The sequence below is a fragment of the Myxine glutinosa genome, chromosome 11 (assembly GCF_964187855.1).
Source record: "Myxine glutinosa chromosome 11, kmMyxGlut1.1, whole genome shotgun sequence".
Classification (NCBI taxonomy): domain Eukaryota; kingdom Metazoa; phylum Chordata; class Myxini; order Myxiniformes; family Myxinidae; genus Myxine; species Myxine glutinosa.
This window is the reverse complement of record NC_136271.1, coordinates 76876709-76896268: the sequence shown is the minus strand read 5'-3', so window position 1 is coordinate 76896268 and position 19560 is coordinate 76876709. Positions and strand designations below refer to the sequence as shown.

Here is a 19560-nt window from a genome sequence, read left to right as displayed (position 1 = left end):
AAACAGTTTTAAAGCATTATACGTATCAAACGATACATTTTATGAAACTGGGACACCTAATACACACTTTGGTGGTTTTAAAATGACAGAATCTGTCTTTATTAGAAAAAAAAAAAGAACATTGAAGACGACGCTGCTAACAAAATACACCGCTTTAACGCATAACCACGAGTTTAAACTACATTTACAACAAATATGAAAACTATTTTCATATCACAATGTTAAATATAGAATATATAGAAGATAATGTTAAAAAAAAATGACCCCTATCTTCCAATGGTAAAAAAATCCTTCAAATAATTCCTGGATCGGCAATAATATCCTGAGCTTCACCAAAAACTAATCAATTCTTCCTTATCCCAAGGGCAATCATCCCACCAACTTTCATCCAAATCTGTTAAGAAAATTTCCAGATATCTTGTTCACAAACACACGAACACACACACACACATGGACACGAGTGAATGCATTACTCCCTGGCGGGAGTAAATATCATGACACATTTACATTTTGTAGTCCATTGTATAATTTAAATAGACATAAATGCAAATTTCGCATGTGGAAAACGTAAGTACAACGTAAGTACTTGGCTCTAATAGGTGGTATTGCCCCCTTTGGCAGAAACAACCTCAAGTAGGCGTTTCTTATAACTGTCTACCAGTCTCTGACATCGACTGGGAGAAATTTTTGCCCATTCCTCCATGCAGAATTCTTTCAGCTGTGCGATGTTTGAGGGGTTTCTTGCATGCACAGCTCGTTTCAAACCCCCCCACAACATCTCAATGGGATTTAGATCCGGGCTTTGACTTGGCCATTCCAGAACCCCCCATTTCTTTCTTTTCAGCCATTCCTTGGTGGATTTACTGGTATGTTTAGGGTCATTGTCATGTTGCAAGGTCCACCTTCAGTTGAGCTTCAACTTTCCGACAGATGGCCTCGCATTATCCTCAAGCACCCTCTGGTACAATGAAGAATTCATAGTGGATTATATGATGGTGAGCTGCCCAGGCCCTGATGCAGCAAAGCTGCCCCAAACCATAATATTTCCACCACCATGCTTTACAGTTGGTATCAGGTTCTTGTTGTCAAATGGTGTCTTTGGTTTTCGCCAAACATGTCTTTTTTTTTTTCTGGTACTGTGGTTTTCTGGTACTGTGGCCAAATAGCTCCACCTTTGACTCATCTGTCCAGAGCACATTGTTCCAGAAGTGCTGGTCTTTGCCTAGGCGTTCATTGGCAAACTTTACTCTTGCCCTGATGTTCTTTCTAGACAGCAAAGGTTTCCTCCTGGCACACCTCCCATGTAGATCAAATTTGTGCAGCCTCTTTCTAATGGTAGACTCGTGCACTTTGACATCAACAGTGGCAAGAGCTACCTGTAGGTCGCGTGATGACATTCTGGGGTTCTCAGAGACTTCTTTCAGCATCTTGTAGTCTGCTCTCGGACTGAACTTGCTGGGGCGGCCTGGCCTGAACAAGTTGGCAGTTGGTTGGAATGTTCTCCACTTGTCGATGATCTTCCGGACAGTCGAATGATTGATTTCAAATTGTTTGGAGATCTTTTTAAATCCCTTCCCAGACTCGTAGGCATCTATAACCTTCTTTCTGAAGGCCTCAGAGGGCTCTTTTGATCTCGGCATGGTGACGCCGCACACTTCAACAACAAAGAGCAAACCAAACTAAATGTCTGAGGTTTAAATAAGACAGGTTCCTCCAAGATCCTCTCTAACGATGTTCTAATCATTTGCACCTGAGTTGGTGCACCTGATTCTAATTTTAGGTATTTTAAGTAGTGATAAATGTAGGGGTGTACTTACTTTTTCCACATGCGAAATTTGCATTTATGTTTATTTAAATTATACAATGGATTACAAAATGTAAATGTTTCATGATATTTGTTATATTATATTAAAGCGCGGCGTTACGCGCGCTGCTTGTGAGCAAGGAGGAAGCGGACAAGCGGTAACATGTAAACGTCTTTATTGTAAGACTACACTGTAACACTGAACTCCTCCGGGCTGGTCGCCCGGTGTATATCATGAGGCCACGCCTACCCCTCGGGCGTGGCCACCGCCCACTTGGTGCGTGGAATGATGTCACCACGCCAGTGGGCTTTTGTGTCCGCCACACGCGCCCCCCCAGAATTCCCGCGCACCTGGAGGGCCAGTTTGTGGGGCAGTCGAATGACCCGGCCGAAGCGCCCCCTGGCGATCGGCGGCGTCCGGGGTGCAGGGATACCAGGTGGGATGCCCCTGGCTGCCCCTGGGATGGGTGCAGGACCGGGGGGCGCCGTGGCGGCGGGGCTGGGCGGTGCCGGGGGTCTGCCCGCAGGAGGGCGGCCCCGACGTGGGGGTCGGGCCACTGGCGGTGGATGGTCCACATCGAGGTGGGCCGGCTTGAGGCGGTCTACCGAAACGCGGTCAGGAGTACCGCCGATGTCCAGGGTGAAGTGCTTCGCCCCGGTCTCCAGCACGCGGAAAGGCCCGTCGTACGGGGGCCGCAGTGGTGTCCGATGGGCATCGTGGCGGACGAAGACGTACTCCGCCGTGCGAAGCTCCGGGGCGACGTGCGTCGGTGGGTGCCCGTGGCATGCCGTTGGCACCGGGGCGAACCTCTGGGCGGTCTCTTGCAGAGCGGAGCGCTGCTGTGCCGCGGACCATGGTGCCGTGGAGTCGGGGAGGAACTCGCCCGGCACCCGCAGCGGTTGCCCGAAGACCAACTCCGCCGCGGATGCGCGCAGGTCCTCCTTGGGCGCCGTCCGGAGGCCCAGCAGGACCCAGGGGAGCCTGTCGACCCAGCCGCCGTCGCGGAGGGTGGCCCGGAGCGCGGCCTTCAATGAGCGGTGAAATCGCTCACACAGGCCGTTAGCCTGGGGGTGGTAGGCCGTGGTTCGGTGCAGCCGGACCCCGAGCCCCTGCGCAACCGCCCCCCAGAGCTCCGAGGTGAACTGGGGGCCGCGGTCGGATGAGATGTCTGAGGGGGCGCCGAACCGGGCGACCCAGGTGGCGATGAAAGCCTGCGCGACATCGGCCGCCGTTGTCGACGCCAAGGGCACGGCCTCCGGCCACCGGGTGGTGCGGTCCACCATGGTGAGGACGTGGGTGAAACCCCGCGAGGGGGGCAGAGGTCCCACCAGGTCCACGTGGACGTGGTCAAACCGGCGTTCCGGCACCGTGAACGGGGCCAACGGGGCCTGGGTGTGCCGGTGCACCTTGGCGCGCTGGCACGCGAGGCATGTCCTGGCCCAGCCGCGGACGGCCTTCCGGAGGCCATGCCAGACGAACTTGTCGGCGATCAGCCTTTGGGAGGCCCTCGCGCCCGGGTGGGACAGGCCGTGGATGGCGTCAAACACCTGGCGCTGCCAGCCCGCGGGCACAATGGGGCGAGGACGCCCGAGGGAGACGTCGCACAAGAGGGCCGCGCCCGCGCCGTCGAACGGCACCTCGGTGACGCGGAGGCCCGTGACGGCGGTCCGCAAGGCCTGGACGTCGGGGTCAGCGGCCTGGTCCGCTGCCATCCGGGCATAGTCGATGCCGAGGTGGACTGCGTGGGCGACGGCCCGGGAAAGGCAATCCGCAACCGGGTTGTCCTTCCCCGTGACGTGCTGGATGTCCGTCGTGTACTCGGACACGGCCGAGAGGTGACGCTGCTGCCGGGCCGACCACGGCTCGGTGACCTTGCCCATCGCGAAGATCAGCGGCTTGTGGTCGACGAAGGCAGTGAACGCCCGGCCCTCGAGCAGATGGCGGAAGTGCCTGACCGCCAAGTGAAGTCCGAGCAACTCGCGGTCGAAGGTACTGTAACGGCGTTCGGGCGGGCGAAGCTGCCGGCTAAAGAACGCCAGCGGTTGCCAAGCTCCACGCACCCATTGCTCGTGCACCGCGCCCACTGCGTAGTCCGAGGCATCGGTGGTGAGGGCGATCGGTGCATCGGGCGCCGGGTGCGCGAGCATGGTGGCGTTAGCCAAAGCGAGCTTCGCGCCCGTGAACGCCGTGTCCATCTGCTCGGTCCAGGTAACGTCGCCTTTGCCCGGCTTACCTCGGAGAGCTTCGTGCAGGGGGCGCAGGAGCTGGGCGATACGGGGCAGGAACCGATGGTAAAAGTTCACCATGCCCAGGAACTCCTGCAGCCCTCTGATCGTGCGGGGGCGCGGAAACCCCTTCACCGCCTCCACCTTGGCCGGCAGGGGGACGGCTCCGTGCCTGGTGACACGGTGCCCCAGAAAATCGATTGTGGCGGCGCCGAACCGGCACTTTGCGGGGTTCACAATCAGGCCATGCTGGCCCAGGCGTTCGAAGAGCGTGCGGAGGTGGCGTAGGTGCTCTTCGCGGGACGCGCTGGCGACGAGGATATCGTCCAGGTAGACGTAGACAAAATCCAAGTCGCGCAGGACGCTGTCCATCAGTCGCTGGAACGCCTGAGCCGCATTCTTCAGACCGAAGGGCATGCGCAGGAACTCGAAGAGTCCGAATGGCGTGATGACCGCCGTCTTCGGGACGTCCTCCGGCCTGACGGGGACCTGATGGTAGCCGCGTATGAGGTCCACCTTCGAGAAGAAGGACCTGCCCGCCAAACGGGCGGAAAAGTCCTGAATGTGGGGGACGGGGTAGCGGTCGGGAGTCGTGGCGTCATTGAGACGGCGATAGTCCCCGCACGGTCGCCATCCCCCGCCGGGCTTCGGCACGATGTGCAGCGGCGACGCCCAAGCGCTCTCTGAGCGCCGAACGATGCCGAGTCGCTCCAGGGTAGCGAACTCCGCTTTTGCCACCGCCAGCTTCGTCGGCTCGAGGCGGCGTGCCCGGGCGTAGACCGGTGGCCCGACGGTGGGGATGTGATGGGCCACCCCGTGCTTGACGGCCCCCGCCGAGAAGGTGGGCCGCGTGAGGGCCGGGAAGCCGGCGAGGAGGCGGGTGAATGCGTCCGCTGCCGGAAGCGTACAGACCAACGTGGCCGGAAACGAATCGTTCGGCAAGCCGCTTGGCAAGCCGCTCGTTGAGCTTGGCAACGCACATGCGAGCGAGCTGAACGTCTCGGCCTGGACAAGCCGTCTGCGCTTGACGTCGACCAGGAGCCCATTAGCGCACAGGAAGTCCGCGCCAAGCAGTGCCATGGGCACGTCGGCGGTGACGAACGTCCATCGGAAAACCTGCCCTCCAAACCGCAGAGAGAGGCAGCGTTTTCCGTACGTACGGATGGGCGTCCCGTTCGCGGCAAGCAGCGCGGGGCCCCCACCCGCGGCGTGCTTGTCTGACGTGCCGGCGGGAATGACACTCACCTGTGCTCCCGTGTCGCACAGGTAACGGCGCCCGGAGAAGGTGTCCGTTATGAACAGCAGGCTGCTCGAACGGCCGGCGCTCATCGCCACAATTGAGCGCCGGCCCGGGCGTTTCCCGACCCGTTGAAGGAGCACGGCGGATGACACCGCCGAGCTTCGTGGCCGAACTTGGCGTGGAACCAGCACCAGGTGGTGGAGCTGGAGGAGCGCGGCTGGCTCCGCCAGGCCGGTGGAGTCGACGGGTTTCCCCGCGGTGGCGGTTTTCGCCGCGGCGGTGGGCGGGGCGTGGCGGCGTTCACGAGGTGCGTATCAGCATGCTGCTGAACCACAGCGTGCTGTAGAAGATGATGCTGTGGAACATCAGCGTGCTGTAGAAGATGATGCTGTGGAACATCAGCGTGCTGTAGAAGATGATGCTGTGGAACATCAGCGTGCTGTAGAAGATGATGCTGTGGAACATCAGCGTCGAAGGCCGTGACGGCCACGCCAACGCTCGCCCGCGTGTCCGAAGCGGCGAAGTACTTGTCCGCCTCGGCCGCCAATGCTCGGGGTTCCGTTAGCCCGGTCCCGGCCAACGCGAGGCGAACCTGCGCTGGAAGTTGGCGACGGAAAAGCGCCCGGAATAGCGAACCGGGGGCTTCGTCGCCCAACAGTGACAGCATATGGTCCATTCGGACCGACGGGCGCGTCTCACCGAGCTCGGGGAGATCCAGGAGGCGGTCGGCCCGTGCGTCGTCCGTGAGGCTGAACGTGGCTAGGAGTAGCCGCTTGAGTGCCTCGTACTTGTGGCCGTCCGGTGGGTGGCGAAGGACGGACACAACTCGAGCGGCCGTGCCGGGCCCGAGGGAGGCGACGACGTGGCAGTAGCGCGTGTCATCGCCGGTGAGGTGCCGAAGCTGAAATTGGGCTTCGGCCTGGACGAACCAGACTTCGGCCTGAGCCTCCCAAAATTCCGGAAGTTTGACGAAGGCGGCCATGGCGATGGCGTCGCGTGTGGAAGGATCGCTCCGGCAGATCCAACGTCGAGGGTCACCAGTAAAGCGCGGCGTTACGCGCGCTGCTTGTGAGCAAGGAGGAAGCGGACAAGCGGTAACATGTAAACGTCTTTATTGTAAGACTACACTGTAACACTGAACTCCTCCGGGCTGGTCGCCCGGTGTATATCATGAGGCCACGCCTACCCCTCGGGCGTGGCCACCGCCCACTTGGTGCGTGGAATGATGTCACCACGCCAGTGGGCTTTTGTGTCCGCCACAATATCACCTTTATCTATCAATATTGTCGAAATGAAGATCAAATAGCTGTATGTTGAAATATGTTGAAAAAGTCCAAACTTTACATGGGGTGTTCACGTGACTGTTTATCGAACCCCTCTCACTTGACGAGACAGCAGGACACAGATCGAGTCCCATCACAGCACTTGCTGCATGACCTGTTAGCAACAAATGTTGTCTGCCACATGAACACTGTCGCTGCCCTGCTGATAACCAGTTAGGAGGTTTGCAGTCATGAATGGGTGCTGCTTCCTGTTTTAGTCGGTGGACATTAAAGGTATGACAAACCTAGTTCATATCCACCTCCTAACTTGTAGTGACATGTACACAGTGAGCATGTCTTATGTCAAGAAACAACATGAAATGACAAGACTCTTGTGAAATATCACAAGACATGCATGAGAAATTTCTACTCTATTCCCAAACATTTTCCCTCTTTTTGTAATTTATAACCACAATTCCTCGTAGGTTAACAATATCTTGTTGTTGAACGTTCAGAAACATGTTGCCATCTGATCTGACTTCATGTTTACATTAATTTGAAGCATGCACAAACAATAGTCATATATAACGTACTGCATTTAAGTGATATGAAGATGTAGGAAGTAAAAATAAAAACTCGGACCAATGGACCTGTAGCTTATGTGGGCCCCAACCTAATGTTATAACCTAAATTTGGTGGCATTCTGACTGGTGGGTCCGGAGAAGATTTTTGAAGGAATTTACTAAGTCCGCCATTTTGACCTACTTGGTCACGTGACCAGAATAAATAAATAAAAACCACCTTTAGAGGCCATTGCGGGGGTTGGCCTTTTTCGGAGACCGTGGTTGTTGTTGTTTTTCGGTCCCCTTTTTGAAGCAATGTTTTACGGCCGGATGCCCTTTCTGCCGCCAACCCTTTTTGTCGCCTTTAACGACAAACAGGGAATTACCAGTGAACTGGTACTCAATTAGCCGACCTCGGAAGGATGACAGGCTGAGTCAACCCCCCTGGCGTTAATTCAGCGATCGACCGGGATTCTAACCCAGGATCCTAGGATCCCAAGCCGGCACCCTAGCCGCTAGCCCAACACCAGGGTCCAATGATCTCTGCAATCCCCGTTACCAGTCAGGAGCGGAACTTTGTTGCCAAGTTTCAGCCGGATCAGACTAGCGGGTTGGCTGGAGAAGTAAAAATAGGAGACGGAGAGACAGCGCACGATGACAATAACAATAAGTTAAAAAGTGGAAAACGACTCGATTCCACAGACACTCATTATAGTGTGATGTATCACACAAATTAGCTGACCACAAAAGGAAACAATAAGTACAAATGACACACACATCAACTAAAGCTGGTTGTCATCTAGATTTTATAATCCTTCCCTCATGAACGATTTACAGCCCAAGTAAACATCCAGTTCAATTCTGCAATTACTTTGCAACACATTCGTTGCAGTGCAAGGTTGTTGCCGCTTTATCAGCCAAATGAACGTTTAACCAGAGCTGGCAATGGAAAACAAGCAACTTGGCAAATATATTTATACATCACCTCTGCAGTAAAAAAAACAATGACTGCAATATCCATTCTTACAATACACAGTCACATGTGTGGGCAGTTGAGACACGAACCAGCGGAACAAAAGAGTGGCAATTAGGCTTGCTAAACAGTTGATGCAAAGACATAATTATTGCAATGAAATAATATCTACAAGTACGAGTGATGAACAGGATATTTAAATATGTGTGTTGAAAGGTAAAGAGAAGCTTTCAGGAAAGGAAGGCCGTAAAGGCGAAGTGAATTGGTGCAATGGGCCAGCACATCATCGCAGGTATCACTCAATGTTGAGAAGGATCAGGTTATAATGAGGAGGAAAATAAATGGAGTTGGAGGGTCATTTTGTGAATGGAGAGCTTTTATGGTATGCAAATGAGGAAATAATTTCAAGCATTAGCTAGAGACAAAACACTTAAGGGTGTAGTACTGGTGAACAGGTGATTATTATTATTTATTTTTTTTAAGCTGAACAGTTTCCTTATAGTCTTATAAACAAGAATCATGCTATTAGAGGTCATAGAAGTACCCCTAATTATTGAAAAATTCCAATTTCAATTCAATTCAATATAATATTTTGCATGAAATTTGTTATAACTTGGGAAATGCATCATTCTTTTGGGCTGAAATTTGGACAGGATATTCAGAATATCACTTCCTTTAAAATGATGAAGGCTTTTGTTTATAGGAGTAGCCATTGTTGATTTATTGAAGGACAACCAAGTTTTATCTGGTAATTGGCATAATTAGCTAATTAGTGAACATTTGACATAATTTCACAAAATCCTCTCATCAGGTAGTAGAGTAACACATGTATAATACATGACTTCACCAAGTTTTGTGTGAAAAGAATGATAGGCGACATAGAAGATAGAAGTAGAAATGTGTTCTTTGTTTTTCCTTGTTTTTTATTGACGGTCTAATTTATGCAAATTATATGCATGTAATATGACAAAGAAGCGTTGAAACTGGTCTGAGTTAAAGCCAAGATTATATCTTTCAAGAAAAACTGAAAATTAGATATTAACTTGACTTTGTTTTTGTGTAAAGGCCTCTCAAAGGTACCTATGTAGTTTTCTCAATTTTTCACCAGTACTACACCCTTAAGCAGCCAGTACAGTATCAAGCAGCAATATGGATAAAGGAATTAGAGGTTGCATCGAAAGGAGGAAGTGTCGATCCGCCACGATATTGCGGAGGTAGAACAATTGCATTTGAGCTGTCAAGTCTGAGTTTGATTGCTGACAAACTAGAAACTGTCAAATTGGTGTTTCACGGGACGGTCGTTCCATTACAAAGTGCACCGGCCCTCAGATGGATTTAAGCCGGGTGTCCCATCTGCTAGCATTAGTTGGTGGACGCAAAATATCCCAGGGTGCCTTTCATCATGTTCATGTTAAATATAAGTCTGGTTGGAGTTATAAGTCTGGTTGGAGCTCCCTTGTTATAAAAAGAATGTTGTTGTATTAAAGAAGGTTGCTTAAAAAAAATACTGTAGTAGTTTTCCAGGAATTTCAATGGGAGCCATGACAGTGGATCAATGTTAAATTAATTAAACTGAAAAGTACAGAGCAGGGGAATGTACAAGCAAGGTGGTGCATGTGCTTTGGGGTGTGTATTATTGTGTGTGTGTGTATGTGTGTGCGTGTGTGTGTGTATGTGTGTGTATGTGTGTGTGTATGTGTGTGTGTATGTATATATATATATATATATATATATATATATATCTATATATATATATATATATATATATATATGTGTGTGTGTGCGTGTGTATGTGTGTGTGTGTTTGCGTGTATATGTGTGTGTGTGTGTGTATACGTGTGTGCGTGTGTGTGTATGTGTGTGTGTGTGTGTGTGTGTGTGTGTATGTGCGTAAGTGGATACGTGTGTGTTTGTATGTGTGTGTATGTGTGTGTGTGTATGTATGTGTGTATGTGTGTGTGTATGTGTATGTGTGTGTATGTGTGTGTGTATGTATGTGTGTATGTGTGTGTGTATATGTGTGTGTGTATGTGTGTGTGTGTATGTGTGTGTGTATAAGGGGAAATACACCACCCCACAAATCTTTTTTTACTTACCCAATGGTGTTCCACCTGTAAAGCATTTCGTTATATCCTTCCTTTTCTTGTGGTTTTTGTGGTACGCATCTTTACCAACATGTGTTGTGTATTTGTGATATTTTGACAAGTTTATATTTCTTAACGCAGTCTTATAATAAATAATTGCTTTTATCATGGCATATTAATATCTATTTAACTACCATGCACAATAAGGGACAAAGTTTCTTTTAGTTAGAATGGTTTTATTATGGAAACTGAATAATAAGGAGAGTTTAGTGGGAGATATCCCTGGAAAATACTCGTTTTGAGTGGAACATTTATCCCAGCATTCTTGTAACTTCTGGAAGGATATTGTTATGAATTAGGGGTAGAGGAATATCTAGATCCAGGTAGATCTGCATAGGTAGGTACTTGACTGTCGTGATAGGGAATCTACCTGTAATAAGTTCTATGTTTAGCCGTATGTCAGAATAAGTGTGTTTCTGAGTCCCTGCCATGAGGGGGCGGGGCATGCTAAATAGTACAGGGATTATGGGTAAAATTCCCTCGTGTGCCGTTCCCTCTGTGAGCAACCCAGTGTCCCTTATGGCAACGCACTCATATACAGTAGATAGATTCATTAGTGCACACATTAATTAATTCCCCGCCACCACAATGACTTTGAAAGGACCAACAAGCAATAGCCACGCCCAGGAGAACGTGTGATTGGTTGGGGTAAGAAGCTGGCCACTGATTGGTGAAAGGAAGGTGAAAGGAAGTGGCACACTGATTGGCCACCGGCCGTTGACACCTCGGCCAATCAGTGCGGAAGGCGCGAACACTCGGCCAATCAGTGTGGAAGGCGCAAAACCACTACTTAAAAGCAGGTCGCTGATTAGAGCGCAAGGGCCGGTGACGTAGGAAGGCGGGAAAGACCACAAAGAAGCGAGGGACTGGTTGATTAGAGCTGGGAGCTGACGACAGACCGCAAGTGACAAGACAACTCGCAGGCCGGCAATTGGATCTATCTCTCTCTCTCTCGCTTTGGTTTCCTGCCCTTCCCAGACCTTCCTTCAGCCTTTGTTTTTGTTCCGTTTGGACATTTCGTCCTGCGCCATCTGTAAATTTGCCTGCTTGAACACGGGCGTTGGAGCGCCGTCGATTCTCCTGGTGCGAGCGTACGAGTGAGGCTTGGTGCTACAAGCAAACAGGACCTCGCGTGCGACCGATGAGAGGGCGAGCGAGGCATGCCGCTGAGCAGACGAGACTGGGGCGAGCGGGTGGCTCGGGGCCTAGCAAAGCGTGAACGAGGGGCACATCGAGGCCTTTCTTCGCGCCAACCGGAGCCGCGTTGGATGACGGATGCTGCACATCCAGACAGATAAGCACAGACGCGCAAACAACAGTTCCTTTAATTCGTTCTCCCATCGTGTGTATTTGAAGTGTGTGTGTAAGAGCGCTCAATAAGGGGGTTTAGTTTTTATCATCGCGTTCCATTGTTCTCGGGTTCCGTAATAAATATTTCGTTCTCGTACATTTTACCCCTGTGTTCGTTTGAGTTCATTCCCTACAGGATCGGAGCTGCCGGTGAGATCGCTACAGGTAAGAGCTCGCCACTTCTTCCTCTTCCTTCTTCCTCCCCTGCTTGCATAGTCAAAATCCGTAATTGATCATCGCCTCCATTTAAGTTCGTTTGGCCATCCGCGAGCCCCTGGTATTAACCGAGGGCATTCGCGCGACAATATATTGCAACCACACAACTGTGGCAGGACGTATGTTGGAGAATCCATCGTAAATCATCAAAGCAAGAAGTGGAAAACCGACAAGAAGGGAGACAAAGTCAGTGAGGGTATTTGATAACCGTAGTTGGCACATGAGGATTGCAGTGCATGCCAGGGCATTGCCATGGTGCCAACTCATTGTTTGTATACTCATTTGTATAGACAATGTTATATTCACGGGATTTATGCATGCATGCTTTCACTTGACCCAAATAAACCGATGATAATCTGAATTTACGAGACTTGGTGATGTACTGGTTGGAGCATCCGCTGCGAGTCTGGGAGGTCGGCAGTTTAAACCCCGGCCGGGTCATATCAAAGGCTTCAAAAATGGTACGTGCTGCTTCCTTGCTTGACGTTCAACATTTAAAAAAGAGGGATATAGCATGGAGAATCCCCATAGGTTGGCATCCATGGAGAGAAAATTCCTCTGTATTGGTCTTGTTTTTCATTCGAGTCTTGTGCAGTGTCGCATATGTTTGTCTGTATATCTATGTGGGTGTGCGTGTGCATTAGCTCCACTACGAGGCTTAGATGATGTAAAAAAATATATATATACACATCTGTATATTTCAAATTTTGAAGTAGCTACATTTGCATTTGATGAAATTGACAGGAATGCTGGTGAAAAGTGAAGAAAAAGTGGAAACCTGCATTAATAATATTTTGTGTTGGAAGAAAAATAATTCTTCCCAAAGATTGAGGATGTCAGGGCACCACGACAGGTGGTTTGTTTGATCGCAGGGAAGTTTACAATGGACGGGTCGTTACGCCACTGCAGAGCCCTCCGCCTCCTCGCCCCCCCCCCCCACCCTCACCCCCCAAAAAAGAAAGAAAAAACTGAACCCAAATCTAATCGGCTTGTTCTTGTCACCTGACCAACTCATCCACCAAGTTTCGTCCGAATCCATCAATAACTTTTTTAGATATCCTGCTCACAGACAGACAGACAAAACACAGGGGTGAAAACATAATCTCTGTCCACCGGAGGAAACAAAAGGCCCCAGATTAAAAGCAACTGCTCAAAATAACAACTAAAAAATCTATTTAAAATAACCAAATGGTAAGATAAAGAAAAATCGAAATTAATCAACACAATATGAACCACGTTTTGACTCAAAAAGCAGAACTCCGCTGATTGATGAAAGTATATCAGCGGACCCTGACACAGCCGCAAGGACTTTGATAAACACCATTGTGTCCTGAGGACATATCCATGCACAGACTTGGCATTTAATATGGAATATATATTTTTTCTTGACTTGGGTTTACTTTCTGAACTCGGTATATCAATCTGGTGAGTTTCTTTTACGCTTCGGTGATTTCTTTGTTAAAAGAACCATGTCACTGATTGTCTGTCGCAGCAAGAAGTCAATAACAGGATTATATCACAGGTGGCGTGACAAAATGTACGGACAGGTACATTTGACGATTGGCTTCACAATCGGGTATATAAGGGTTGTTGCGTTCTGTATTAGTGGAAAACAACTGCTGCACGTCTACAAAAGTTATTGCCGCTTCCCTTGGAGATGGTCCGTCAACTTGACAATGCTGTTTGTCATTTAGTGGTGGCTTTACGAAATTCCGGCATGAAACAGCATGCTATTGCTCGGCAGTATGGCATCACTCAAGGTCAGGTGTCAAAGATCCTGAAACGAAATGCTCATAGGGGTGTCCCTGCTCCAATACCGAGGTCAGGACGTCCCCGCAGAACCACAAGGAGGGATGATCGCCAGCTGCACCGGTTAGTCCGCAATGGCCGTACCAAGTCAGCTAATCGGCTTAGGTCTGAGTGGCAGCAACTGACAAATATGCCTGTATCCAGAAGGCTAGTCAACCAACGACTGGTTCAAGCAGACTATCGTGCCAAGCGTCCCCTGAGAAAGCCACGTCTGACCAGACAACACCACCAACGCCGATTGCAGTGGGCCAGAGAGCACCGTCAATGGCAGCCAGGACACTTGAATCACGTGATCTTCAGTGACAAGTCTAGATTTCTGGTCTATTGTCAATATGGCCGCGTCCGAGTGCGCAGACAAGTGCATGAAGCCTACAACGAAGATTGTATAGTGCCAAGAGTCCAAGCTGGAGGTGGTGGGGTGACCGTTTGGGCTGCTTTTCATGCAGGGGGCAAAACTGACCTGGTTGTTCTGAATGGAAACCTGAACCATTTCAAGCACAGGGCCATTCTGGAAGAAACATTGCTTCCATTTGTTCATGCAGCCTTTTGAGGAAACTTTGTCTTCCAAGATGACAATGCACGGCCTCATCGTGCTCGCATGATCCAACACTTTCTTGCTGACCGTGGTGTAGAGCATATGGAGTGGCCTGCCATGTCCCCGGATATGAATCCGATAGAGAACTTGTGGGCAGAATTAACGCGTCAAATCGACAACTTGGACCAGCAGCCTGCCTCTGTGCGTGAATTGCAGCAGGCAATTGTAACTGCATGGCAAGCGATTCCTGTCCAAACCTTGGCAAATCTCGTGAACAGCATGCCTCAACATGTACATGCTCTCCTGAATGCTCGTGGGGGTTACACGAAGTACTGAACTGTAATTTTACTGTCGGTAATCCCAGTCGTAATTTAACTTTTGTTTTTGTTAAAAAAAAAATTCGGCTAATGTGCAAAATAAAGAGATACTTCTGGAAAATGCACAGAAGTTTAACACAGTACTGTCCGTGAATTGAGTTCGATATCAGTTTACATCACTTTCAAGGATCAATTTATTTGCTTCGAAATGTCAAATGTGGTTTTTGTTTCTTTTAAAGGTCACATTAACAAAATCTAGAATAATTTCAACATAATTCCAATGAACTTTTGGTTCTAAGTCATCTTGAAAAGTAAGTTCACTCCCACAAAAAATATATTCCATATTAAATGCCAAGTCTGTGTATTCTGCCATTCCTGTGTCCAATCAAAGGCAGCAAATATAGAAGTACGATACGACTATGTTGTTTTTGTTTGGGTTGATCTCTCCTGGAGAGACTTGTTATGCATGTCTCCCGACAAGTCACAATGAATGTGACACTTCTTCTTCACAGAAGAAGACTTACTATCAAGAATGTTGTGAAAATGAGTATACATCACAATTATTTTGTTATAGAATTGTTTAGGATTTGCAATATTAGTTAAGGAAACAGTAGAGATGTTCAAATTAGGTGGATAATTCACTGGTCAACAGCCAAATAGGTTCTGACATATTTTCAACTGTTTCTAACTAACTTGGTGCCCACGACTCTGAATCTGACCTTAAAATTTCGCTATCACGTAACCTTGACGTAGTACATCATAAGTGTTCTAAAAATCTTTAGAGCATGCGAATTTCTTGATCAAGTCTCAATAAGTCTATTTATTGTCACAAAAAATAATATGAACTTAAAGTTTTTATTTACATCACATAAAAAGTGCTTCTGAACTTTACTTTTGCGTTTGTAGGAGCAATCACTTTCACGCTGTGAAGTCCAACAGTAGTCACCCATCATGTTTGGATTGAATCGGCCTTGACATCGAGTCTCCATGATAGCAATTTCCTGGTGAAACCTTTCTCCATGTTCATCACTGACATCGCCAAGATTTAGTGGAAAGAAGTCCAGATGAGATTGGAAGAAATGTATCTTGAGTGACATTCGAGCACCGAGCGCCTGGTAACTCTTCAACATCTTGTCCACAAGCTCTTCATAATTTGGTGCTCGAATATTTCCAAAGTAATTGTTAGCAAGAGCCACAAAGCTATCCCAAGCAACGCTTTCCAACTCAGATAGTCTCGTTACAAAGTCCTGATTGGTGAGTACAAGACGAATCTGACCCGAATTTCGGCTGTGGCTGATATTCCTATGGTATACTGGTTCTCAAAAACTGGATGTGCTAGAGAAAATTAGATATCATAATCGGAATATACAGGTTCATGTTGGTTAGAATCACCTCAAAATATACTAGAACCATAAAACTTTTAAAATTTTGTTGACCAGTGTAATCGTAGTAATCGTAATAAGAACGGTATGTAACCAGCAACTTATCATGGATCAGAATCAGGCATCATAGTTGGACAATGGCATGGACTGGATTTGTCCAGGCAAGTGGCAACATGCTCCCTGAACAAGTTGTTGCACTGGAGCAATGGGCAGCCATGTAAATGGACCGAGAGTCGATAGACCAGCTTGGTATAAGAGGTATAAAATACGATGACAGAGATAGACTGAGAAAGACGAGCTCTTTCAACTGTTTTTGTTCTGCTCAGTCCTGATCCTGCATTCTAGCTTCTCCATGAGCCTCAACATTGTATAAAAAAAAGAAAAGAGGCAAAGGATATCGACAGACAGAGGAAGCAGATGTTGTTGAAGTGGTTTCAGGAGGATTGCACCACATTGCATCATTCGTGGACGGAAGGTGGGTAAGGAGAGGGGGGAGGGAGGGGTTCTCTTCAAAACATGTATGTTCTGAGAGGCTCGGCATTCATCTTCAGTCTATCTGAAGCATCCTTTGCTGGGGTGTGGTGTTTCTGCAAGGCTTGTGAGCTCTTGTTCAGCGATCCATCGTGCTGGGATGATTCCTAGCAGCAAGGTGGAAGTGTTCCCCGCATGACCGACGTCAATCTTTACAGCACCATGTTGCTGCACAGATCTTATAATGTAGTCTTCTCTTCAAGATTGCCTTTGTTGCATTAGTTGAAACTGAATCTACTTCTCAATACACCATCAAATCCATCATCATGTACTCCATACGTCTCAACATGGCCACACACTGTAACTACTATCCTGGTCTCAGAAATCAGAGATCAGGCAGATGCATTTTTAGTTAACTGTTGGTTTGCACATTTGCAGAGTTGAGTAGAGGCTTAACATAATTTAGTTAAGGTGTGTGTGTGTGTTTGTGTGTTTGTGTGTGTGTGTGTGTGTGTGTGTGTGTGTGTGTGTGTGTGTGTGTGTGTGTGTGTGTGTGTGTGTGTGTGTGTACTGTGTAAGCATTTGCTGCGCTACTCCACCTACATTTCTGGCCTGATTACATCTAGATTTGCCACATAGGGACAGCATGATTCTAATTAATGTATAGGGGTGTTTTAATCTTTGATGGTGGTCTTGGGGGGAGGGATTGGGAAGGGAGGAGGGTGGAGAGGGGTGGGGGGGGGGGGGGGGTTGGGAAGTGGGGGCAGGGACAAATTCTCCATGTAAATGTGTATTGTGTAGCGCCACCTCGAGGTGGGAGTGGGTATTACAAGTACCCACCCTTTCAGCACAGTGGGCCTGGCCTCACGTTTTCCAATGCAGTGAGGTCTTTTGAATTACAAGCAGAAGGCATGTTTTTGCTTCATGCATGTAACCCAGTGGGTCTACAAGAGCTCCGCATGGTTGTTGTTACTGTTGTTGTTGTGGTTCTTGTTGGGGGTCGATTTATGAAATGTGCACCCATGGCTTGGATAGCTGCCAGACCCACATTTGGCGCTCGACACCACTCACCATGGCACCCAGGTAAATTTATGGCAGGCCTAAGACATCAGACCTCTGCCCATTATACACTGCCCGGGTTTGCTGCATCATATTTCCAATGGCTTTGTTTGGATCAAGTGTTATTCACAATGAGGGACCCCCAAAAATCTGATATGTCGAATAACAATTAGTAAGGTTTAATAAAGCCATCAGCATGTACACTATTGTCCCCCCCCCCCCCCCCCCCCCCTAAAGTCGTTCTTGTGGTTATTTTGTGTTAAACATCATCCGATTTCCTTTGGCATTGTTACTCACGATGCGGTCTGCATGCGTCTTTTGTTACCTTTTCCACAACTGAGTAAAATGTGCTTAACTCGTGATTTAAACCATACCACCACATGGGGGAGGGGAGTGTCAGATTTTATCAAAAATAGTGTTATGTACTTTTGTTATGTACCTGAACGGCGCCGTTAGGGTTAAACCATCCATGACCATGTGACAAATCAGCTCGTTCTGATATAACAGTGGTGGAGGCTGACATAGATGAGAGGTGTCAAGTTAATCTTTTAATAGCGCATTATATGTGCTGTTCATCTTTTTAGGGTGCTTTAAATGCACGTTTCCCAATCGGCCCGTTACCGGATTTTGTTGCAGGCTGTGACCACAATGCAGTTATTCTTGATATTTTATTTTCGGGGGTGAGCTGTCAGTTGCCTATAACCCACCCAAATAAAGGTACATCTCAGAAGAACGTGTTTTAAGGTACGTGTCAGAAGAACGTGCTGCATGCATGGACCAAGACAGCCCGTAGGGCAGGTATTTTGGTAGCTGTAAATAAAGAGTCCGTTTTCTATTACCCATATTGGGCAGGATCCTGTTTCACTCGTAGTTAGTCAAATGCTTTGAAATTCAAGTCAAACAAATTCAGAAAAACGGCCCACAACTGGCTCTGTGCCATGGACTGGGGTTGCCATTCTCTATGACTTAGTCAGCTTAGTGTGTTCTGTGGGTGGTCACGACTCACGACCCCCGGGCGTGCAACAATGTCGTACATGCATTTAGCCTGACCACCCAGTTTGTAAAAGACGAGTCAATATTCCTTTGATGTACACAGTGAGCATGTCCAATGTCAAGAAACTATCTGAAATGACAAGTCTCTTGTGAAATATCGCAACACATGCATGAGAAATGTCTTCAAGGGCTGTTCCAAAACACATTTCCTGATATTGTAATTTATAAGCACAATGGCTTATTATAGGTTAGCACTAGGTTAACTATATCTAGTTGTTGAACATTCAAGAACATGTTAACATCTGATCCAACTTCGTGTTTGGATTGCGCTCAAATTGAACATGAGCAATGAATGAGTGCACAAACAATATGTACAACGTTTATACAGTAAGGTGTGTGTGGATAGGATAATTTGATGATAGTCGAGACATTGAGTGAAATCAATCGAGTGTTATGCATCTGTGTTACGGCCCGGCTTGTGAGCGAGACATTAGACGGGGAACTAGGAAAAGGTAAGAGCAGATATCCAAACACGAAAGTGTACATTTGTGAAAGATGAACAGTACAGACAGACAATGACAAAACAGGAAGCATGATCCGATATCATCAACAGATGTACAAAGTAAGAGTTGCGGTGAGTACCCACTTCCTTGGGAGAAAGTATAGAGATGTAATCTTCATATATAATTCTGGCCTTCTCCTCGATGGCCACCTTGCTCACTTCCTCTTTCAGATCCTCACAGGCAAGCCAGAAGAGCAGATTCTCTTCACTATATTCTGAGCGCAGGAACTCTCGAAAGACGTTGCGTCCTGTGGCGCTCCGGATAAGTTTGTCGAAAGACTGTGCCCATGACAGGGCCTCGGTTATCGTGGGCACCACGCTGTAAATACATTTACAGTGCCTCAAGAAAATGCCTCAATGTTTTTTGTTTTTTCATTGGATCTCAAACAAGCACTAACATAAAGTGGTGGTGATGACATCACAATAGACCACTGTTGTAACTTTTAGAGCAAAGAAGTAAGGAATAATGTAAGGAATGTTAAACTCAAGGAAGCACAAGTCATTGAAATTCACTGCCGTGAAGGTTATGGAAAGACAGAACGCTGCTTGTTGCAAAGACAGCAAAGAATAAGATCATGAAAAAAAAAGATCCAGAGCAGCTTAAATGGCTGCTTTGTAATTCAGGAAAGCAAATTAGAATACACCAGCATCCTA

At 48.0% G+C, this 19560-nt stretch overlaps 1 protein-coding gene across 7 annotated transcripts in view; it reads right to left on the bottom strand.

The window, feature by feature from the left end:
• Positions 1 to 19560, bottom strand: part of LOC137436789 (regulator of G-protein signaling 17) — a 226688-nt gene that overhangs the window by 21454 nt on the left and 185674 nt on the right. For all 7 annotated transcript variants that reach the window (XM_068130890.2, XM_078786803.1, XM_068130888.2 and 4 more), the window contains one exon: positions 18991 to 19225. In XM_068130890.2, the coding sequence (XP_067986991.1) occupies positions 18991 to 19225 (235 nt within the window). The remainder of the gene's footprint in view (positions 1 to 18990; positions 19226 to 19560) is intronic.